The sequence below is a fragment of the Liolophura sinensis genome, chromosome 1 (assembly GCF_032854445.1).
Source record: "Liolophura sinensis isolate JHLJ2023 chromosome 1, CUHK_Ljap_v2, whole genome shotgun sequence".
NCBI classification, from domain to species: domain Eukaryota; kingdom Metazoa; phylum Mollusca; class Polyplacophora; order Chitonida; family Chitonidae; genus Liolophura; species Liolophura sinensis.
The window spans coordinates 94,793,318-94,816,157 of record NC_088295.1 but is presented as its reverse complement, the minus strand read 5'-3'; the positions used below and the strand labels follow the sequence as shown (position 1 = coordinate 94,816,157).

General features: G+C 43.6%; 1 protein-coding gene across 1 annotated transcript; it reads right to left on the bottom strand.

Moving 5' to 3' along the window:
* Positions 1-19,647: 19,647 nt before the first annotated feature.
* LOC135466022 (submandibular gland secretory Glx-rich protein CB-like) lies at positions 19,648-22,490 on the bottom strand. The gene is made up of 3 exons (XM_064743416.1): positions 22,416-22,490; positions 20,376-20,623; positions 19,648-20,026 (listed from the first exon to the last, which is right to left on the bottom strand). The coding sequence occupies exons 1-3, from the start codon at positions 22,488-22,490 to the stop codon at positions 19,648-19,650; spliced, it is 702 nt and encodes a 233-aa protein (XP_064599486.1).
* Positions 22,491-22,840: the final 350 nt, after the last annotated feature.

Below are 22,840 nucleotides of genomic sequence, written 5' to 3'. Positions count from 1 at the left end.
TACTGTGGTCCAAAGAGGTAAGGAGGCTGTGCAGATCAGGTTCTTGTCTTTGTTCATCTACATCTATAACAGACCGTGAGGGTTCCATTGAGTGTGTAGTTTACTGTGATCCAAAGAGATAAGGAGACTGTGCAGATCAGGTACTTGTCTTTGTTCATCTACATCTATAACAGACCGTGAGGGTTCCATTGAGTGTGTAGTTCACTGTGATCCAAAGAGATAAGGAGACTGTGCAGATCAGGTACTTGTCTTTGCTCATCTACATCTATAACAGACCCTGAGGGTTCCATTGAGTATGTAGTTTACGGTGTGGTGGCACTAAGTTTATGGGTTGTGGTGGCAGTAAGTTTTTTAATTTAAAATAAATTAAATATTAATAGATCACAGACCAGTCGAACCACAGCTTGTTTACCTCCAAATTTTGAGCCCTGGAGAGTTGATCAGCAACTTGCCAAAGGCAGGATGTTTATTCTAAATCTTTGTGACAGGACATAGGGTTCCTCCACTCATAAATCAAAGTGCCATTGTACAGTTTTGGAGTATGGGTATGAGTACACTCAATACTTAACATCAATTGTTCATTAAGCAAAATTCTAAGCCCAAAAATGCTGCAAACATTGCCCAGAGGTTGCCATATGGTTCTAGCCATTATCATTTCACTGCATGTGATTTCCATGCATCCATATACGATAATTGACGACACAGTGAATTCTTTGCCCTGTCAGTTTCTTTTTTACATATGGCTTTGTTTTTTTCTCCTTCACTCCGTGGACCTGTGTCTTCACAGCATTTTCAAACTATGGTTTAGGTAGTCACATCTGATGCCAAGACCCTTGGCTGGATTAATCACATCTGATGGTGGGACCCACGGTTGGGCTAGTCACATTTCATGCTGAGATCCATAGTTGGGCTAGTAACTAATCACATCTGATGCTGAGACCCATGATTGGGCTGGTCACATCTTAGGATGAGACCCATGATTGGGCTAGTCACATCTGATGCTGAGACCCATGATTGGGCTATTCACATCTGATGCTGAGACCCATGATTGGGCTATTCACATCTGATGCTGAGACCCATGATTGGGCTAGTCACACCTGATGCCGAGAATCATAGTTGGGGGCGTCACCTCTGATGCTGAGAACAACAGTTGGGCTAGTCACATCTGATACTCACAACCATAGTTTGGTTAGTCACACCTGACGCTGAGAACCATGGTTGGGCTAGTCACACCTGATGGTGGAATCATAGTTGGGCTAGTCACATCTAATGATGGAACCATAGTTGGGCTAGTCACATCTGATGGAGGAACTATAGTTGGACTTGTCACATCTGATAGTGGAACCATAGTTGGGCTTGTCACACCTGATGATGGAACCATAGTTAGGCTAGTCACATCTGATGGTGGAACCATAGTTGGGCTAGTAACATCTGATACTGAGGCTCATGATTTAGCTAGTCATATCTGATTCTGAGGCCTGTGGTTGGGTTAGTCACACCTGATGGTGGAACCATAGTTGGGTTAGTCACATCTGATGCTGAGGCCTGTGGCTGCTTTAGTCATACCTGATGGTGGAACCATAGTTAGGTTAGTCACACCTGATGGTGGAACCATAGTTAGGTTAGTCAAACCTGATGGTGGAACCATAGTTGGGCTAGTCACATCTGATGGTGGAACCATAGTTGGGCTAGTCACATCTGATGCTGAGACTCATGGTTTAGCTAGTCACATGTGATGCTGATACCTGTGGTTAGGTTAGTCACATCTGATGCTGAGGCCTGTGGTTGGGTTAGTCACACCTGATGTTGAGACCCATGGTTAGGCTAGATGAGGTTTTACCTTTTTACCAAATGACAGGAAATTTTATTGTCCACTTTTCAAAGCCTGATGGTTTACCAAGGACACTAAGTTTTCCACATGTGATACATGGTAATGCACACAATGAATGTAAACACATGAGCATTGTCATTGGCTTAGACAAGGCCCTGCAAATGGTGAGAGTTGGGGAATGTACAAATTCCCTGTTCAAGGCAGGGATTGAACTTGTATTGTGTATATCCTTGCAATTGGGAATTTCTTTTGTGTGTATTTTGTGTACTATATATATTATGTTTGAAAGACATACCAGGGACATGCATGTTTACATTTTTGCATGATAAACTTCTAGCAAGTACAATTATGTTTTTGAATCATGAACTGTCAAGAAAGGTTTCTATAGACACATATTCTTGTATACATACTTTGGTCGGTCAGTTTTGTTTACTTAATTTAAATAGAAAACATTGTTTTGGGTTTGAAAAGACCTGGCATTTGTGGCCTGCTGATGTCATCTTAGAGGTTGCTTGGAAACCTAGTGGCTGTTCAGACAGATGACAACCTTGGCTAGACAGCTTGTGTGTTATGTACTGGCTGTCTGCCTGGCCAGGCTACCCTATTATTGACCTATGTTTGCAGTGTTTTTTGTGGCAAGCCTTCTGGCAAACAGAGCTTTATTCTGACCCACATTCCCTTCATGTTGAATAAATTGAGGTCATAAGGCCCCAGCCAAGCCTGTTCACTGCCTTCACTTGACTTACAAACCAGAAAGCTTCCATGTCTCTTCATCTTCACAACGGTCCTCTTGTCAAACATGAATCTAGGCAGGTTTAATATATAACCTGGCTACAGAACAAAGGACAGTTACCTTGTGTTTAAGTTTGATCCACAGGGTAGCAGAAGGCGAGAAGACCTTAGCTCAGTGTGTGGGGTGTAAGGCAGGGTTAGTTAGCATCCTCCGCAGGATGGATGATAGATTTGTGCAGCCATGAAATAGCTGAACATGTGTTTGCTCTGGGCTGGCTCGGCCTCAGTTGCTGTCCTCATGAGGTGACATGTCCAGATTCTCTTATCAGCTCTGCCCTAAACCCAGGTTTTAGCCAAGTGTGTGTTTGGAGAGGCACTGGAGATGGACTTCTCGCTGCTGCTCTTCCTGTTGGTTGCTGCTGGATCACTAGCCCCAGTTGGTCCACTGAGAACTGGCCTCTCACAAGATATCCAACCAGATTCTGTCTTTTATCTCATAAGGAGACTAGGAACACCCCCTTTCTGCATTTTCCCTCCTTTCTTTAGGCGCTTGAGGAGAACTGTTGCTAAGTAGGACAGCCTATGTACCACAGACATGTAGATTTTATGACAGAATTATGATGACATTTTGCCAGTACCAGGAGAGTGACGGGCAGGAGATTGTTCCCTGATGGGAGGTCGTGTGTTAAAGGTGAAAGGTCCCCAGTTAAGGCAGCAAAACCTCAATTATAATGAACAGCTGAATGGAAGCCTTTCCCACTTCATTTTGTCTCCGTGCATGTGGGTGTATTGAATTCAGTAGGATATGAAAAAGTGTGAAGACAAATGATATGAATAGGAGCCCAGCTGTTCTGTTGACTTGCTGTAGAAGTCCATGTTGTAGTGCCATGCTGGAATTTACATATTGTTGAGCAAGCATTAGCAAGATGTGGTGATTGTATGGAGCAAGGATAAGAGGCTAGCAAGGTTGTGAGCCATAGCCTGGAGTCACGTGTCTCCTTCAACCTGGGAAGATTTTACTCAGTGCAATTGCTCCCGACCAATACCACCACTATTCAGCCATATTGTCAGACGCCATTGCTCTCTACTGTTTCTGATGGGGTCTTTGAGGGCAAAAAACAGAGGGGAATTTCAAAATTTTTTCAGCTGAAAGTTATGTATAGCTGGCTGGTGGAGGCCGTAAGGAGACGTGCAGGTGTGGATGTGCTGACTGGCAAACTGCAGTGTAGAGCAATGTCAGGCGGAATGCCTGTAGCATCTGAGGAGAAAGATTTGAATGAGATTCAGTTAGAGCATTGGGTTTGACTGTGATGGCTGCATTACATAGACGACGTTGAGGGCCTGAGCAAAGGCTGTAGGTATATATGTATGACAGGAACTCTTTTCTTTCCAGAGGTCAAGATTGGTGGTGTGGACGAGAAGCCCGTGGCATGCACCCCAGTGAGGAGTGGGCCCCACAGATTAGGTAGAAACCAGACTGCTCAGCACAGGCCTAGCAAGCAAGGAGGAGAAAGTGATCTAAGTTAAAGCCGGGTCTTTTTGTCACAGTATAGTAAGGTAAGGCTACTAACGTTGGGGACAGTACTTTCTATGTTTTTCTCTCACAGTTTTAATGGTCGTTTAAAGTGGTGCTACATACACGTAAGATGTGACTATGATTTAGCGTCTTCACGATAGTAGGCGAGACTTGTGTTGCTCTTACGTGTTGTGATGCGGCTTAATGTCTGGTTCTCTATCAGATACCCAAAATCATCAGTATTCAGTGGTGTGGAATGGAGACAAATTTGTGATCACTGACCTGAAAGCGTTACATGAGTGGCATTGTAGGATTTGAGTAAAAATGAGGTCATAGACATTGAAAAAAGCTGTATGGCAGCCAGACACTCTCATGTCTGTAACGGTTGAGAGAAGAACCGCCATTACTGCCCTCCATTTCTCTCAGCTCAGAATGTCTCTCCTTGTTTTCTTTACTACTGGCATGCGCGGCAGACTTGTGCAAGCGTAGGAGATTCTTTGAAGAATTTTAAAGGTAGTGGGTTTCGAGTGTCTCGTGTTTTAAATTGTGTCTTTGGTCACGCTCATGATGTCACACAGTGGGCCCCACATATTTGAAAGGACAAACCCAGATTTTATTTGGCGCTATAGGTGGCGTGAGGCGCATATGCCATGAGGCCGCGCAAGGCACCAAGACAAATGTCTTTTACATATCTATGCCGGGGGTTTAGCTTATTGTATTTTAGTTTGTTATGTGTGCTGGTTCTTACGGAATTGCCAGGCCACATCTACAGATTTGAGCCCTACGGCAAAATGACAAATAAAGCTGGCTTTGTAAGCATAACGGGATGTGTCTAGTTGGGTAATGTACAACGACCGCCATTTTAGACTTGCATATTCTCCAGCAGGTCATACACATAGCACGGTGTCATTGTAGCCGGCCAGACCGCATGCGCCATCGGTCCCCTCGTTCTTCTTCTCCAGTTTTGCTAAGACGTCCCGCATAATGAGACCTATTGGCATCTATGTCTACTAACCTGCACTTGTAAAATCCAATGGTCATCAACATATGAAACTTATATTAGGATAATTTATGTAAAGGTGTTCAAGGATTTTTTTGTTCAAGTTGTAGAGATTTTTAAACATGCTGTCAATTTGAATCCTACAGGTTCACACGATACATTTCTTCACCTGAATATCTGACTTTAGAATTCGGGGTTTCCTTTCATGCATTCACGGGTGCATGGTTTCGACTCTAGTCTGAAACTCGAAATACTAGTCGTTTATTTCAAAACTACAGAAACAGAATTTAGCAATGTAAGATAAACTCAGTTGTGGGGTGGTAAGCAGTCGTGATGGTTTTACAAAGTTTTCTACCTATGCTGGTGTCCTATTTTTGTATGGTGGGATGAAGAAGTAGGTTTCGGGACAGGTCAGACTAACCTGGTCTTCTCACCGGGCACCCTCAAGTCTGCTTTGCTCAAGATCGTCTACAATTTTCTAGAAACTCTTCCCATGGATTGTGCAGTATAAGAAAAAAGGTTTGAGTGAAAACTGAATCATTAACCGTTTAAATACAAGTCAAGCCTCAAGCTGATGCCGTGAGTTAAAGTACAACATTAAACAGCAATATAGGGAACAGTGCTAGACAGAATGCAATAATTTCATGAACTCTGTTACTGTGGGTCCCATTCATTTGGTTTGTTGGATGATTCTAATACCTTGTCCCGTGGGTAGTGGGAGTAGTACTGGACTCTTTGCTACCATCTTGAAGTTGACCCGCACACAGTTGAACACAGTGTGTAGTAAATGCTCTACAAGCTGTAATTGTTAACATGTTGTCTGCAAACTCTCAATATTTTTATTGGTTTGTTATCAGTAGGCAGGATTTTTGACAGCTACTAATTCCAAACCACCCATTTCAGTGCATCACCTGTGCTGTGTGGTGCTCTGTTGGAAGCTGCCAAACGACCTGTTTCAGTGCATGGCCTATCCTGTGTGGTGCTCTGCTGAACTTCCAAACAACCCATTTCAGTGCATCACCTATGCTGTGTGGTGTTCTGCTGGAAGCTGCCAAACGACCTGTTTCAGTGCATCACCTATCCTGTGTGGTGCTCTGCTGTAAACTTCCAAACAACCCATTTCAGTTCATCACCTATGCTGTGTAGTGCTCTGCTCTAAACTTCCAAACCACCCATTTCAGTGCATCACCTATCCTGGGTGGTGCTCTGCTGTAAACTTCCAAACAATCCATTTCAGTGCATCACCTATGCTGTGTAGTGCTCTGCTCTAAACTTCCAAACAACCCATTTCAGTGCATCACCTATGCTGTGTAGTGCTCTGCTCTAAACTTCCAAACCACCCATTTCAGTGCATCACCTATCCTGTGTGGTGCTCTGCTGTAAACTTCCAAACAATCCATTTCAGTGCATCACCGATGCTGTGTAGTGCTCTGCTCTAAACTTCCAAACAACCCATTTCAGTGCATCACCTGTGCTGTGTGGTGCTCTGCTGTAAACTTCCAAACCACCCATTTCAGTGCATCACCTATGCTGTGTAGTGCTCTGCTCTAAACTTCCAAACCACCCATTTCAGTGCATCACCTGTGCTGTGTGGTGCTCTGTTGGAAGCTGCCAAACGACCTGTTTCAGTGCATGGCCTATGCTGTGTGATGCTTTGCTGGGGAAGGTTGTTAAGATCATTTAAACTTCATAAACTGGGTTGTTGCAGAGATTTTGTGTGGTAGGTAATTGTTGGTGTGTATCCACTGGTTGGAATCACCAAGCAGAATTTCATCTCTTGTACTGAACTTGACACAAAGCAGACATACCTAAAACTCTCTAATTTTCATATCAGTCCAGGCAGGATGCATCCTGGTGGATTTTTGTGGCGGCTGTCTTTGTAACCATACATCTGTGTCCTGTATGAATATCAAATTGGCTCTCTGAATTGACAGAAAACTGATTGATAAAATCTGTTACCCATGATTTCTCCATTCTGTTGACTGAAAGAATTGCATATAAATCTTCAGTCCAGACAACTGTCAATGAATATTACAGTAAAAGACAAAGTAGAGTTGCTGAAATTCAGCAGTGGTCTGAGTCAAATGTTTAGTAATAGATAGGTCTGGACAGCAGTGTCTGTCTGTGTCTGCTACCTTCTCTGCATGATCACCTTTCTATCTGGATCCTTCCCCTGTGGGATTTCTGTTGAAGCAAAGCACAAGATAGCTCCACGTAGCTATGTTCATGGTATTATATCCACAGTGTGGAGTGTCCTGGATTAGTCTGACCACTGACCTTCACCTCACAGACTCCAGTCCACTCTGGCCTACCCTATTTTCCCTTTGTTGTTGCCTGAAGGGTATCAATTAAAAATGTTCTGTTTAACCTATGTCTGATATAACTTTTATATGTTGATATTAATAAAGTGTATGGCAAAACTTCCTCTACATTAAAGAGCATTTCCATCTTTCTTACACAGACCATGACACAGCAGAACACTGAAGTGTCAATTTGGGACAGATACGAGGGTATGTAAAATGATGTCAAGATGGAACGTGTATTTACCACCCTGGAAGCATTAATGTTAGCTAGCATGACGAGATTACCCAGTGCGAAAATCTTGATAATGATAAACAGTGTGGGATATAGAATCTCTCCTTGTGTGACACCACGAATGCATGCAGCTCCTAACCCATGGAGCTGTATTTGGCATTTGTATTTTGCTCTGTGGTATCCAGTATATAAATAATGGTTTTGTTGTCATACACATAGTTGCTGAAGGAATACAAGCAAAAATAATGATTATCCAAATTAGGCCTCTGTTGATAGATGCCTGTTATTTATTCTGCAAGTGTGGTGATAGTATGGGACAAATACATGAACAGAGTGATTGTGTTCATCTGTTGTCAGTCTGGCAGGAGCTGGTGTCATTGTTTCAGGTCAAGCTTTCACTGTTAATTTCCTAGACCCTGTACACACCTGTGGCTAATTAGGTGCTGCTATTGGGACACCTCAGTAACACATCATTAGGCAGGCCAGTTATGTGAATCATAAGTTATGAGTTCTGGTTGAAGCATTCCGGGTGAGAACCCCTTAGAAAACCCCTTGACATACACAGTATGACCTTATTGCGGGCAACTGTAGACTGGTATATAAATACCTATGTAAATGCATGGAGTGACTAGACATGTGAATATGAAATAGGTCAAGGATAGTGCTGGTCTGGCTGTGCACTGTCAAGCAGGACTGGCAACCCTCTAACTACTGCTGTAACCTGTCTCCTCAGCCCATGTGCTTGGGACAGAGGCTAAGTTAACCTGTAATGGATCAGTGCACGGGACTCCGCCTGTCTAGCCTGTACAAACAGCTCCAGGCAGTGGCCATGCACTTAGGTGTCTGTGAGCTGCTTCATAGAATATCATCATCTATGTATACCTCCACACAGAATACACACATTACATACATCAACCATGAACTGGTCATTCAGTTTAACCCAGGATTCCAACAAGTTTGGTATGACAAATCTGACATTCATGTACATGGATGTGGAAACATGGGCTTTCTTGTAACCTTACTTGAAGTAAAGCAGATGTTATTACAAATCTCGTCAGAAGTCTATTCTTTGATTTCTTTGTATTGAAGTGTTCAGGAAAACGTAAATTAATTCGTCTTGACAGCTCTGCGTCATTCTGCTCTAGCTTTGGTCATTTTCAGAAACCGTTAATTTTCCATGTAAAGCAAGGGATTTCTGCCTACAATTAGCCTATGCTCATATACTGTGGGGCCAGGAAATGTTGGTACTAGTCAAACTGTTGAGGGTATAGAGCTTGTCATAGTCAGCCATATACAGACAAATCTGACTTTGACTTTGAGGACTCATTTCCTGCCAGAGAAACAAGGTGTCCAAAATACATCCTCGTCAGTCTGTGGATATTGTCGTAGCAACACAGTGTATTCAGCAGGAGACTGTCCAGTTATTAGGTGTCTGTGTGGCATTGTAGGACAGCACCGTGTGTTCAGCCGGGGACTGTTCAGTTGTAAGGTGTCAGTGTGGTATTGTAGTACAGCACCGTGTGTTCAGTAGGGGACTGTTCAGTTGTAAGGTGTCAGTGTAGGATTGTAGTACAGCACCGTGTGTTCAGCCGGGGACTGTTCAGTTGTAAGGTGTCAGTGTGGTATTAGGTGTTATTAGGTGTCAGTGTGGTATTAGGTGTCAGTGTGGTATTAGGTGTCTGTGTGGTATTGTAGTACAACACCTTGTGTTCAGCCGGGGACTGTTCAGTTTTAAGTTGTCTGTGTGGTATTGTAGTACAGCACCGTGTGTTCAGCAGGGGACTGTTCAGTTGTAAATTGTCAGTGTGGTATTGTAGTACAACACCGTGTGTTAAGCAGGGGACTGTTCAGTTGTAAGGTGTCAGTGTGGGATTGTAGTACAGCACCTTGTGTTCAGCAGGGGACTGTTCAGTTATTAGGTGTCTGTGTGGTATTGTAGTACAGCACCGTGTGTTCAGCCGGGGACTGTTCAGTTATTAGGTGCCTTTGTGGTATTGTAGTACAGCACTGCGTGTTCAGCAGGGGACTGTTCAGTTATTAGGTGCCTGTGTGGTATTGTAGTACAGCACCGCGTGTTCAGCAGGGAACTGTTCAGTTATTAGGTGTGGTATTGTAGTACAGCACCGCGTGTTCAGCAGGGGACTGTTCAGTTATTAGGTGCCTGTGTGGTATTGTAGTACAGCACCGCGTGTTCAGCAGGGGACTGTTCAGTGGTAAGGTGTCAGTGTGAGATTGTAGTACAACACCGTGTGTTCAGCAGGGGACTGTTCAGTTGTAAGGTGTCAGTGTGGTATTGTAGTACAGCACCGTGTGTTCAGTAGGGGACTGTTCAGTTGTAAGGTGTCAGTGTGGGATTGTAGTACAGCACCTTGTGTTAAGCCGGGGACTGTTCAGTTGTAAGGTGTCAGTGTGGTATTGTAGTACAGCACCGTGTGTTCAGCCGGGGACTGTTCAGTTGTTAGGTGTCAGTGTGGTATTGTAGTACAACACCGTATGTTCAGCAGGGGACTGTTCAGTTGTAAGGTGTCAGTGTGGTATCGTAGTACAGCACCGTGTGTTCAATAGGGGATTGTTCAGTTGTAAGGTGTCCGTGTGGGATTGTAGTACAACACCGTGTGTTCAGCCGGGGACTGTTCAGTTGTAAGGTGTCCATGTGGGATTGTAGTACAGCACCTTGTGTTAAGCCGTTGACTGTTCAGTTATTAGGTGTCAGTGTAGTATTGTAGTACAGCACCGTGTGTTCAGCAGGGGACTGTTCAGTTGTTAGGTGTCTGTGTGGTATTGTAGTACAACACCGTATGTTCAGCAGGGGACTGTTCAGTTGTAAGGTGTCAGTGTGGGATTGTAGTACAACACCGTGCGTTCAGCAAGAGACTGTTCAGTTATTAGGTGTCAGTGTGGTATTGTAGTACAACACAGTGTGTTCAGCAGGGAACTGTCCAGTTGTAAGGTGTTGGTGTGGTATTAGGTGTTATTAGGTGTCAGTGTGGTATTAGGTGTCAGTGTGGTATTGTAGTACAACATGATGTGTTCAGCAGGGAACTGTCCAGTTGTAAGGTGTCAGTGTGGTATTAGGTGTTATTAGGTGTCAGTGTGGTATTAGGTGTCTGTGTGGTATTGTAGTACAAGACAGTGTGTTCAGCATGGGACTGTCCAGTTGTAAGGTGTCAGTGTGGTATTAGGTGTCTGTGTGGTATTGCAGTACAACACTGTGTGTTCAGCAGGGGACTGTCCAGTTGTAAGGTGTCAATGTGATATTGTAGTACAACACAGTGTGTTCAGCAGGGGACTGTTCAGTTAGTAGGTGTCATTGGTTTTGTAGTATAACAGTAAGTGCTGCTGAACAGCGCACTGTTCAGTTGTGTATATGATCGGAAGCAGACATTTATAAACTAGTCGACAACCAGTATAGATGTTCCAGGTCAATAATCGCAAGGCCAACTGCCACTTTGTAGATTTACCATGTTATATACTTGCCGTGTTATATTAACTGTCTCATCATTAAAAACAAGGAAGTGTGGTTAATGCTTACATGGAAAAGTAAAAATTCTTCCTCTTGTACTTAAATGCAGATGGGTATGATTGATGTAGACATACATAGTGCATTACCCATTCCTTCTCACTAGTTTACAGTGGTCAGTTTTAGACAAAGGATCATCCAGCATGACAGTTATATCTTGTCTGATGAAGTGATTATGTCTAAATGAGCTGTGAGTTTGTGCTACCTTTTATGTTTTTGTAACATAAGAAGGATTTTCAGTCGAAGCAATCAATTGTCATCAATTATTTTTTGTTGATATAAGTAAAAATGACAAGACTGAAGGAGTTTCCAAAAGGTTCCAAAATTGTCTCATTTTTCTGAAGCTTTGGTGACTGTATTAGACGTTCTTGAGTCTGTGGTCACTTGTTTAGCAGTTACTTGAGAAAACCACACTAGAGTTAGTCATCAGGGTAATAGAGTTATCTATTGATCTGAAAACACATTTCTGATTTGATGTAACACACAAGCTTTATATATCTGACAAGTTACTAGTCCTTGTATGTGAGGCAAGGCTTTGACTAATACATTTTTATTACTTGTTCACTTTTTATTACTTGTTCACTTTCATTACTTTTAGTATGGGGACTTTTCAGTAAGGGTACTCACATATTTAGAAGTTGTTACACTGGCTTACAGAACAGGGCAAGTCTGTCAGCTAACTCACGTATATCAGGAAAAGATTCAGATGATCTTCTGGTAGAGACCTTGCTAGCCTCGCTGTGTAATGTGTTCCCAGTGCTTCCTTGATGGCTTTACTACAGCAGGTATGTCACCATATGTCTGCATGACTTCTCTCACCCATAGAACTGACCACCAGTGCATTAGTGAACACCAATTATACAGCGTGTATATCAATATGTAGGCAACTGCTGCAGCTTGCTTGGGCACTAGCTACTACTGGGATCTAAAACTTTTGAAAGCACATATGGAGACACACACTGAAATAAGTATAGAATTGTGACATTATTCTATGTTTAGTTTGTGTACTTCAAGTTTAGTATAAAGTCTTTTTTTGTAAACTAAACAAATTGTGAACATTGAAATGGATGTACACATGTACAGAAAGCTAGCTGTATCCTTGCTTCATGTTTAAAGGGATACAACTCTGCATGGTTTCCAATAAATGTATTGGCACTAATACTGCCCAGTGTGTTCAGTGCATACATACATTTACACCAAGCATTATCCGAACAGTGTCCATGGCAGTGCCAGCTATGGTCTGTTTGGTAATGCTGACCATTCTTCAAAGTAAAACAGTGTGAGTGCTCACCAGATGGGTGGTTTGACCAAAATGCCCAGGCTTTCATTGTAAAGTGAGTTCTTTGTATTAGTGATAGGAAGAGTGTATACTGTGATCTGTGTTCCTTGTATCAGATATCTGTACAGGCTGTGAAATGAGCCGAGGGATGTGTATTGTTAGCTTCACTGGAGCAAAGAAAACTGGTAAAAGTGAGAGTTGATGTTAGAGATGGTAGCCAGTCAATTCTGACAAGTGATCAGTGACCCGAGCAACTGTCTAGACAGCCTGGTGTTTACTTCGCCCTTCCCAGCCCCTGTGTGCATTTTCAAGGGAGATGATAAAATTGCTGGTTACTAGAAGGAAGGTGCCAACATTAAACCTGAGAGTGAAATAGATAGACCATTCTGTGTCCATTCATTGTTTCCTTGTCTGCAGCGTTAGCATTTGCTTCGCTCTTTAATGTAGGTCTCCTGTTAGCTTGAGTATCTGAAAAGTTTAACACTTCTCCAGGAGTAAATATGGGGACATTTTTGCTTGTGTACATGTTGCTTACATACTGTCTCCTACCTCCTGCCAATTACATTCATGCTGAAACCTACTTCAGAATTATTCATTTGTTTGCTGTCAGATATACTGAGCAGCGAATAGAATACTATAAAAATGGAGCACAGTTAATAGTATGTGCTGGCTTTGTTGTTGGCATCCTTTCCCAAACTAAATGACCACTTCAGGTGTGAAGGATTATTCCTACATTGGATTAACTTTTTAGCAGAAAGTTATTCTTTATATTAAAATCTACAGTCAGTCAAAACTTGTGCTGCTGCTGTCAATTGTAGTGTTGGTGTACGTTGTATTGCTGGTGTCATTTGGTGCCAGGTGTAGGATTGATGTGCGTTATGATGTTGGTGCCAGGTGTAGGATTGGTGTGCGTTATGATGTTGGTGCCAGGTGTAGGATTGGTGTGCATTATGATGTTGGTGCCAGGTGTAGGATTGGTGTGCGTTATGATGTTGGTGCCAGGTGTAGGTTTGGTGTTGGTTATGATGTTGGTGCCAGGTGTAGGATTGGTGTGCTTTATGGTGCTGGTGCCAGGTGTAGGATTGGTGTGCTTTATGGTGCTGGTGCCAGGTGTAGGATTGGTGTGCTCTATGGTTCTGGTGCCAGGTGTAGGATTGGTGTGCTCTATGGTGCTGGTGCCAGGTGTAGGATTGGTGTGCTTTATGGTGCTGGTGCCAGGTGTAGGATTGGTGTGCTCTATGGTGCTGATGCCAGGTGTAGGATTGTTGTGCTCTATGGTGCTGGTGCCAGGTGTAGGATTGGTGGGCTTTATGGTGCTGGTGCCAGGTGTAGGATTGGTGTGCTTTATGGTGCTGGTGCCAGGTGTAGGATTGATGTGCTTTATGGTGCTGGTGCCAGGTGTAGGGTTGGTGTGCTCTATGGTGCTGGTGCCAGGTGTAGGATTGGTGTGCGTTATGGTGTTGGTACCAGGTGTAGGAATAGTGTGTGTTATGGTGTTATGGCCAGGTGTAGGGTTGGTGTACATTTCGGTGCTGGGGCCAGATGTAGGTTTGATGTACAGTGTTGTGTATTTGCCATCTGTAAGGTTGGTGTACAGTGTGGTGTTGGTGTTATGCAATGATCAATTTGAGCACAAGTTGAGGATTTGTGTTGACCTGACCTGTAATGTTACATGAAACCTTTTCACAAAAGCCAGTGAAGAATTTGCAGATTTGAAGGTATAAAGATTTTAAATGAAGTTCATAACTTAAAGTAGCTTGCATTTGATTAGTATGAATTTACCGTAAGGCTGTATGTATTACAACGTATTTGCAGTGATAAGAACTCTGTTATGGGAAAAAGAAATGTATATAGTTTGATCAGCCTGTGGCAACTGGTCAGAAAAAGAATCAGAAGAAATTATTAACGTTTATAGAAATTCAGGACAAAGGAAACAAAAATATCCTGGGTATGGGCAAGATGGCCGGCGTTGATTATTGAAAATCAATGGAGACTTAAGGTCATGGATAACTACCCAGCAGACAGTTTGAGGTCGTAAAAGGAAAAATAATGAGCCAATCACTGGTATATTTTGATAAGCTGCTTTTGTGGGTAGACAGAATAGTATCCTTTTGTAGGGAGTCTAGACATAGTCAGTGTATGGTGTCCTATTTGTCGCCGTGCCCCACGGACAAGTTGGATACTTCACTCTGTCTGAATTACTGACCACAGGCCGGCCACATACCTGTGACCACAGTCAGTCTCCTGCAGACGATTCACTCGGCTAGAGGATATTCCAAATGGAGATGAAGGGCTTCCTGTGTGTCTTTGTATGCTGGGCAATACTATATGGTAATTTGCTGATAGAAACAAAGTATTGCTTCTAGTGCTGACTTATTTCTGTCTCCGTGCCTACCCCTAGCTGTTCGGCTAGATGCCGGCTCACTGACTCCCCCTTTACAATCACCGTAATCAGTTGTCTGCTGCCCAACAAGAAATTCTCCCGCCACCCTCCCATTTTATTTCTTTAATGTTACGGAAGATTTGGCTTCTCGCGACCAGTTCACTCCGTAAAGGCTGGGCTTTGATTGTTAAATTACTGGTCACTAAGCCAGACGCAACAAAGACTAGAAGCTCCCAGCTTGGTACATAATGCTTAGAACCTTGTCTTTGATCACAGTTATTGAGCATGGGCCGTTCCAGCCAGTGAAATTAAAAAAGTGGCTGGAGCGCTTCCCTTGTTGGCATTATTGACAGGTTGATGAGTAAAGTCTTATCAGGCAGCGACTGCCAGTGTATGATGGCAACTTTTCCCAGTGAATACATTCAAATGCAAAAGCTGCCAATTTCTCAAAGCATTTTCTGGTCTAGGCCACATCAATTGTTGGTACGACCAAGACTACCCTCTTGCCAAAGATTGGATATTGAGGTAATCTCCAGCTTACAACATTGTATTAAATAGTTCCTTTCTCCAAACGAGGAAATAGCCCGTTTTTGCATTTCCAAGTGCGACAGGAGACTTAAAGGGTTAATATGAGTCTACAACAGTGGTTCTCTTCTCACTGTACTTTTGTTGGACCAACTTTTATCATTTTCCCTCAAAGAAGTAATCGAATATGCATCATATGAATAGTTTTCCATGTATTGGAAACTGTTTTGAACTTTGTTAGTCTACATAATACGTTCTCAGACCTTCACACACACACCAAACATGTCCGCTACATGAAGCTTCTGTCAGGTGGTCTGACTTCAGTTATAAATACCTTCTGTCTTGTCTGGTCTGGTTTATTTTAAATCTGGAGTAAAATATTCCTCTGCTATAAGAAAATAAGTTGTGTCCAGAAATAGTGTGGGAAGATGTCATGTTGTTGAGATTTTGCTGCAATTAGCTGGAGGTGAAACCTGTAGCTTTCTGGTGTTGCATGTACATGTAGATGGAGTGAGTGAGTGAGTGCTTGGGGTTTAACGTCGTACTCAACAATTTTCCAGTCATATGACGACGAAGGAATCCTTAGGGTGCATGTACGTGAAATGTGCCTCCTTGTTGCAGGACGGATTTCCACCGCTCTTTTATTTAGTGCTGCATCACTGAGACGACTTACCGAAGGCAAGTAAGCCGCCCCGCCCGAGCCATTATACTGATACGGGTCAACCAGTCGTTGCACTATCCCCTTCATGCCGAACGCCAAGCGAGGAAGTTACAACTTCCTCTATTAAAGTCTTAGGTGTGACTCGATCAAGGATTGATCCTGGATCTACCGGTCCCGAAGCGGGCGCTCTACCAACTGTGCTATGCAGGCCGGTCATGTAGATGGAGATATTTTCCTTGTTAACACAGTGTTAAATGTTAGGGACGTGGAATTTTATAAACTGTCAACTAGAACTACAAGTTTGGGGTATTGTTCCAGACATTCTTCTACTGAAGAAGTTTGTATTAATGTTGATTAGATATCAAGTAAGCACGGGTTTTCCCAGCAGAACTTGAGAGCTGAACCCAAGTGTCATGAAGAGGTAATGTCCTTCATATTTCATATTTGTTTAGCAGTTAAACAGCTGTCAACTCCAGACTCCATAAAAGTGATTGATTAATTCTTATATTGCTCATACTTGTTTATTTGCTTGAAGACTTCATTTGTTTGATTGGTTTTGGTTTACACTGTACACAAGGGCGCAATCTTTATGCAGGTGTCACACTGTCCAGAAATTGACACCACATGGCCATATGAATAAGGAATTTTGAATTTCGCACGAAGATGGCCCCAAACTTGGTCAACAGCCAAACAGCAGCCAAAGCAAGTATGATGCCTACAGGTCGCACGATGGCGCTCGATCCACATACGAAGGTCACACGATGGTACTCGAACCACACACAGGACACACAAAGGTCACACGATAGCTACATGATGTCGTATTGTCACAAAGGCATCATGTGACCTCCCGATGGTATAAAACCTTAGGCCGACCTTGGGAAATTTAACTCTTGTCAGACATCCATTTCCTGGCCCACTTAAACCTTGGGTCCCTCCTCTACCTCAGTTTTTCCTGGAAAGTAAAGAGCAAAACAAGGGAGAGATGCACGCCTCTGCTTCGTAGAGTTGCTTAGGACTAAAGCTCTGAGGCTGGTCTTCCATATGTGCACGTTACCAAGACACATGGGAAAGGCTTGATATACTCAAATTCGGCTGTCTTGGCCGACACTGTGGTCCCATCTTGATGCCATGCGCACTATTACATGATGGCTACATGATGGCATTGCCAGGGCGTGTTGCCTTCCTAAGACAATCAGCCAGCTTCTTGTTTCCTTCATATTGTCTTCGTGAGGTGAAAATGCTTAATGTCACCGATTATCACACAAAATAACGACGAAGATGACACAATTTGACAAGATGCCCTCACGATGGCCTTACAAAAGGCAAAGTGGACACATGAATTCAACGGGAAAATGAACGTTGGCAAGGTCGTTCAGCAAAGATTTTGCCACAGCTGACGAAGTTGCTGCCGGAGCCTGAGAAACTCCACCAGGGGTCTTACAGTGGCTTAAGATGCCCTCACGAATAGCCAGATGTTCTTACGATCAGAGCGGAATTTGAACATTTCCTTTATTATGTGTCCATCTAGTGTCAGTTTTGGGACAGTGTGCCACTTACATTAAGAAATCACTCTTTACACCACAGTCATCTGTTTTTCTGTGTTCGTGTTTAGGTGAAAACCTTGGTATAATCTGTATGCATCCAATTATTAGCCTGAGCTAATTTGTACTTATATGAGCAAAGCTATTGTTTGAAGAGAGTGCCAAAATATTAATTACGGTGGTGGTGTTTTTCTTATCATTTACTTAAAAGCCTATTAAAGTATGTTCTAGTGTGAGTGTTTTAACTGGGTTTAAAAATTATACGTTAATGGCTTAAAAAGCCATTCATTTTGACGCCTATATATATTTGTATGCAATCATTATGAAGGAATTTGACATTGTAACTTGGTACGCTTTGATTACTGGCATTTACATGTGTACACTCATTTAGATGTGCACACTTATTTACATGTGTACACTCATTTACATATGCACGCTCATTTACACGTGCACTCTAATTTACATGTGCACACTCATTTACATATATTCACTCATTTACATGTGTACGCTTATTTACACGTGTACGCTTATTACTAAGGAATTGTTATACCTTGTGAAAGCCTATATGTTCAGTGTTCCATCAGTCCACTATTACCCTTAATTATTGTCCCTCTTTCTAGTCGCCATAGTTTAGGCTTTCCTTAGGGTGATAGAACCAAATGAGTCTCTTTAGAGAAATGATGACAGCCTGTTTGTGTTGTTAACAGTGTTTTGTGGTTTTTTGCTGTTGAGTATCCTGAAATCTGACTATCTGTTTGCAGATGATATGAGGAAAATTCATATAATTCAGTTTTGCAGTCACATGTGATATGTGATATCAGGAAGTTCAAAGTTTCAGCATATAAATTGATCATTGCCTTGAGAGCTGTACACAAGTAGCATCTGACAGAAGGGTGCATTCTTGCAGGTCGTTGGTTTACAGGTCATTTTTACACATAACAAGAGCAGAAGTGATCAAAGAAAACTGATCAGCATGCACGGTTTGCTGATGTGAATAGACACAGGTTTCATGGTAGTACGTGTGTTATAGATCATGATTGTCTGCAGGCCTGATTCTGTACATAAATGCTGATACAGCAAAGCTACATGTATATTGTGAGCCCATGTATATTGTAACCACATGTACATGGAAGAAGAAACTGAAAACTTTCTGGTCCCTCAGGATACACACATCTTTCCCATACCTATTTTAAATGTTCTCAAGAAAAGGTTTAATTTACTCTGGGCCTCGAATCACAAAGCGATCTTAGATTAAAGTCGAAACTTCAACCATTAAATTTGGTATGTTCTTTTCCCTTATTTTAGCCGAAATTAGTTGTAAAGTAACTGAGTCAGAACTTACTTTGACCTTATGTCTTCAGAAATAACAGTTTGGAATTTTGACTTAAATCGAAGATCTTTTTGTGATTCCGGGGCCTGCTGCGATTAGTTTTCGGTCCTATGTAAACCTTGTGTCCAGTCAGGGATAGTTCACTATCCAATTCAGTGATTGTCTCCTTACAAACTCAGTGGTAGTTCCGTGACCAACTCAGTGATAGTTCCTGACCAATTCAGTGATAGTTCCCTGACCAATTCAGTGGTAGTTCCCTGACCAACTCAGTGGTAGTTCCCTGACCAGCTCGGTGGTCGCTCACTGACCAGCTCAGTGGTAGTTCCCTGACCAGCTCAGTGATAGTTCCCTGACCAACTCAGTGGTAGTTCCCTGACCAGCTCGGTGGTAGTTCCCTGACCAACTGGGTGGTAGTTCCCTGACCAGCTCGGTGGTAGTTCCCTGACCAGCTCGGTGGTAGTTCACTGACCAACTTGGTGGTAGTTCCCTGACCAACTCGGTGGTAGTTCCCTGACCAGCTCGGTGGTAGCTCACTGACTAGCTCGGTGGTAGTTCACTGACCAGCTCGGTGGTAGTTCACTGACCAGCTCGGTGGTAGTTCACTGACCAACTCGGTGGTAGTTCCCTGACCAGCTCGGTGGTAGTTCCCTGACCAGCTCGGTGGTCGCTCACTGACCAAGTCAGTGATAGCTCCCTGACCAACTCAATGATAGTTCCCTGACCAACTCAGTGGTGGTTCCCTGACCAACTCAGTGATAGTCCCTGACCAACTCAGTGGTAGTTCCCTGACCAACTCAGTGGTAGTTCCCTGACCAAGTCAGTGGTAGTTCCCTGACCAACTCGGTGGTAGTTCCCTGACCAGCTGGGTGGTAGTCCCCTGACCAACTGGGTGGTAGTTCCCTGACCAGCTCGGTGGTAGTTCCCTGACCAGCTCGGTGGTAGTTCCCTGACCAGCTCGGTAGTTCCCTGACCAGCTCGGTGGTAGTTCCCTGACCAACTGGGTGGTAGTTCCCTGACCAGCTCGGTGGTAGTCCCCTGACCAACTGGGTGGTAGTGCCCTGACGAACTCGGTGGTAGTTCCCTGACCAGCTCGGTGGTAGCTCACTGATCAGCTCGGTGGTAGTTCCCTGACCAGCTCGGTGGTAGTTCCCTGACCAACTCGGTGGTAGTTCCCTGACCAGCTCGGTGGTAGTTCACTGACCAACTCGGTGGTAGTTCCCTGACCAGCTCGGTGGGCGCTCACTGACCAGCTCGGTGGTAGTTCACTGACCAGCTCGGTGGTAGTTCACTGACCAACTGGGTGGTAGTTCCCTGACCAACTGGGTGGTAGTTCCCTGACCAGCTCGGTGGTCGCTCACTGACCAAGTCAGTGATAGCTCCCTGACCAACTCAATGATAGTTCCCTGACCAACTCAGTGGTAGTTCCCTGACCAACTCAGTGATAGTCCCTGACCAACTCAGTGGTAGTTCCCTGACCAACTCAGTGGTAGTTCCCTGACCAAGTCAGTGGTAGTTCCCTGACCAGCTCGGTGGTAGTCCCCTGACCAACTGGGTGGTAGTTCCCTGACCAGCTCGGTGGTAGTTCCCTGACCAGCTCGGTGGTAGCTCACTGACCAGCTCGGTGGTAGTTCCCTGACCAGCTCGGTGGTAGTGCCCTGACCAACTCGGTGGTAGTTCCCTGACCAGCTCGGTGGTAGTCCCCTGACCAGCTCGGTGGTAGTTCCCTGACCAGCTCGGTGGTAGTTCCCTGACCAGCTCGGTGGTAGTTCCCTGACCAGCTCAGTGATTGTGGGAAGAAGTTACTTGACTTTAAATGCCAGTTATTCTCTGACAAATGTGTTGATTGATGCTGCCAGCTCCCATGGATTACAAGATGGTTTTAATGTGTTCTTTTATCTGTTGACATTGCTTATTGGCCATAAAGTGTGGTTTAGTCTCGGTGCTGGCCCATTATTAGAAAGAGATTAAGGCATACATGGAGAATAGTACTGGATTAGGTGTCACTTTCAGTAATTTCTGTGTGCCTTCTGGAGAGGCTTGCTGATAGTATCACTCATATATCTTGTCTAGACATTGGCTAGTTTGAAATTAAACAGCTCTCTAGCAATGTCTTCCTGCCCTTTTTGTAATTTCCTGTGGAATGTCCCTTGATGCAGCTCCAGGGATATCCAGACTTTATGAAGGTGTGTCATAAATGGTGTCCAAGTAGACAGTTTTATGTGCCTCTATTTGATGGCTGACCAGATTGTCTACCCTTTGGTACAGGATAGGTACAGCAAAGTGGCTTAGTTTTTCACTGGTGTGGAAGCTTACACTGGTCAGTATCTGTCACTTGTCATAGATGTCGCCTTGATCAGCTCCAGGTAGGCAAAATGAGCTGGCCTCGTTATCTGGTGATGATCGCTAGAACTCAAGGTATGAGGGCTACCGTCTTACTAAGAAGATGTTCAGTAAGATATGAGTATTTACATACATGTACAACTTTGTGTTATCTGGAATAAGTGTCTAGTTTAGAAACAAACGGATGTTTGAAGTTAAATCAGTTCCATGTTATTTAATATGATAAAGGGTAAATGTGTATAGTTTATGTTTGCGTAGTGTAGGAATTGATTCTTATTCGCTCTAGTCATTATAAAGTTTGGCAGCATTTATTGCTCGAAGACCATTGTCAGATAGTATTTACCGTCATCGAATCCAGAAAATGTGGTATAATCATGGATATGTCTGCAAAAGAAAATCTGCATATTGTAGAAAGTTTAATGACCAATGAGATCTCAGTGTAGGATTGCCAAATAGTTGTGCAGGGGCAAAGATAAATGCGCGTGCGTCTTGCGATGTCATAATGAGGCTAGACTGTCCGAGTGTGCCTGGCTGATGGTGTGACAGGTTAGTATTCACCATGACACACACATGTAGATATTCATATGGTGGATGGAATGAGTGTTACAGCTTGCGTGCAAGACAACATAGGACATAAGAATGTGACACTCAGGTAAGTTTCTGTCAAATTGGAGAGGGTATGTGGTGGGGGAGGTTACCGACTTGTTTAAGTTTCAGCGACATTGCTGATCTGTAGCGCTTACCATCAAGGCGTATTGCTTTGACCGAAAAATATGTAGCATTGTGAATGAAACCAAGGAAGAGACAGTCATCTGATAACTGATATCTTGTCGTACAAATTATGTACAATGTACTTCTGATTCTGATACTTCAACTGGTAAAAGATGAAAATGTATACCTATATAGCTAGTTCTGCGTTGTGTTCTAGCAGGATGGGTTTGTCTACGCGCATGCGCTTTGCTGCGAGTGCATAAGCTAGACAGTGGAAGAATGCTGTAGTTGGTCTCCTTGTCAGATTGACATGTCAACCAGACCTGGGGTCATTCCTTCACACGCCCTGCGCGATCTAGATCATAAACCTTCCAGTTACACAGGCTATATTTATAACATCTATCTTCACAAATTTCATTAATAATCCTTTGTTTTGTGTAAGGACAGCAGTTCGTCTCTGAAGTAGTTCTGTCTGGGCACATGCGCACATAGCTGCAATTCTCAGTCTTACATTAGCATGGCTAACCAGCTTGCAGCAAGCTGTCTGTCCCAGTAGATACTGGCAAAGTTCTTGTGGGGCAGACATGTTGGCAAAGGCGATGGCAATCGTTCTGTCTGTGACAATGTGTACACGTGGAAAGATCAGAGGAAGGTAAGAAGACTGCGCTGAGGTGACTTACAGAGTGAGTGAGGTGTGTGGAAGGAGACAGTGCTGGCCTGCTTAACACCGCCATACTGACAACCTGCTCTAGGAGCCAACAGGCGAGCAGAATGGCTTGTAATGCTGCCGTCTGTGTACGTGACTCTATACTGGCTGTCTATGCGCAGGCGCACTCTCTCAACCTTTCGTCATTTTTTCCTCAAGCTTCCAAGGCTACTGTTAAAGCTGTGAGGACAGTTTTGGCCTGTCATTCAGGTAATAGTTGTGCGAGTGTC

Bases quoted from the DNA above. Each gene is read 5' to 3' on its own strand.
- LOC135466022 (XM_064743416.1), bottom strand. From the start codon at position 22,490: ATGTCTGCCCCACAAGAACTTTGCCAGTATCTACTGGGACAGACAGCT. The intron at 20,624-22,415 runs GTAAGACTGAGA...TGAGCTGGTCAG, and splicing joins AGCTGGTTAGCCATGCTAAT to GGAACTACCACCGAGCTGGT. The intron at 20,027-20,375 runs GTCAGGGAACTA...CGAGCTGGTCAG, and splicing joins AGGGGACTACCACCGAGCTG to GGAACTACCACCGAGTTGGT.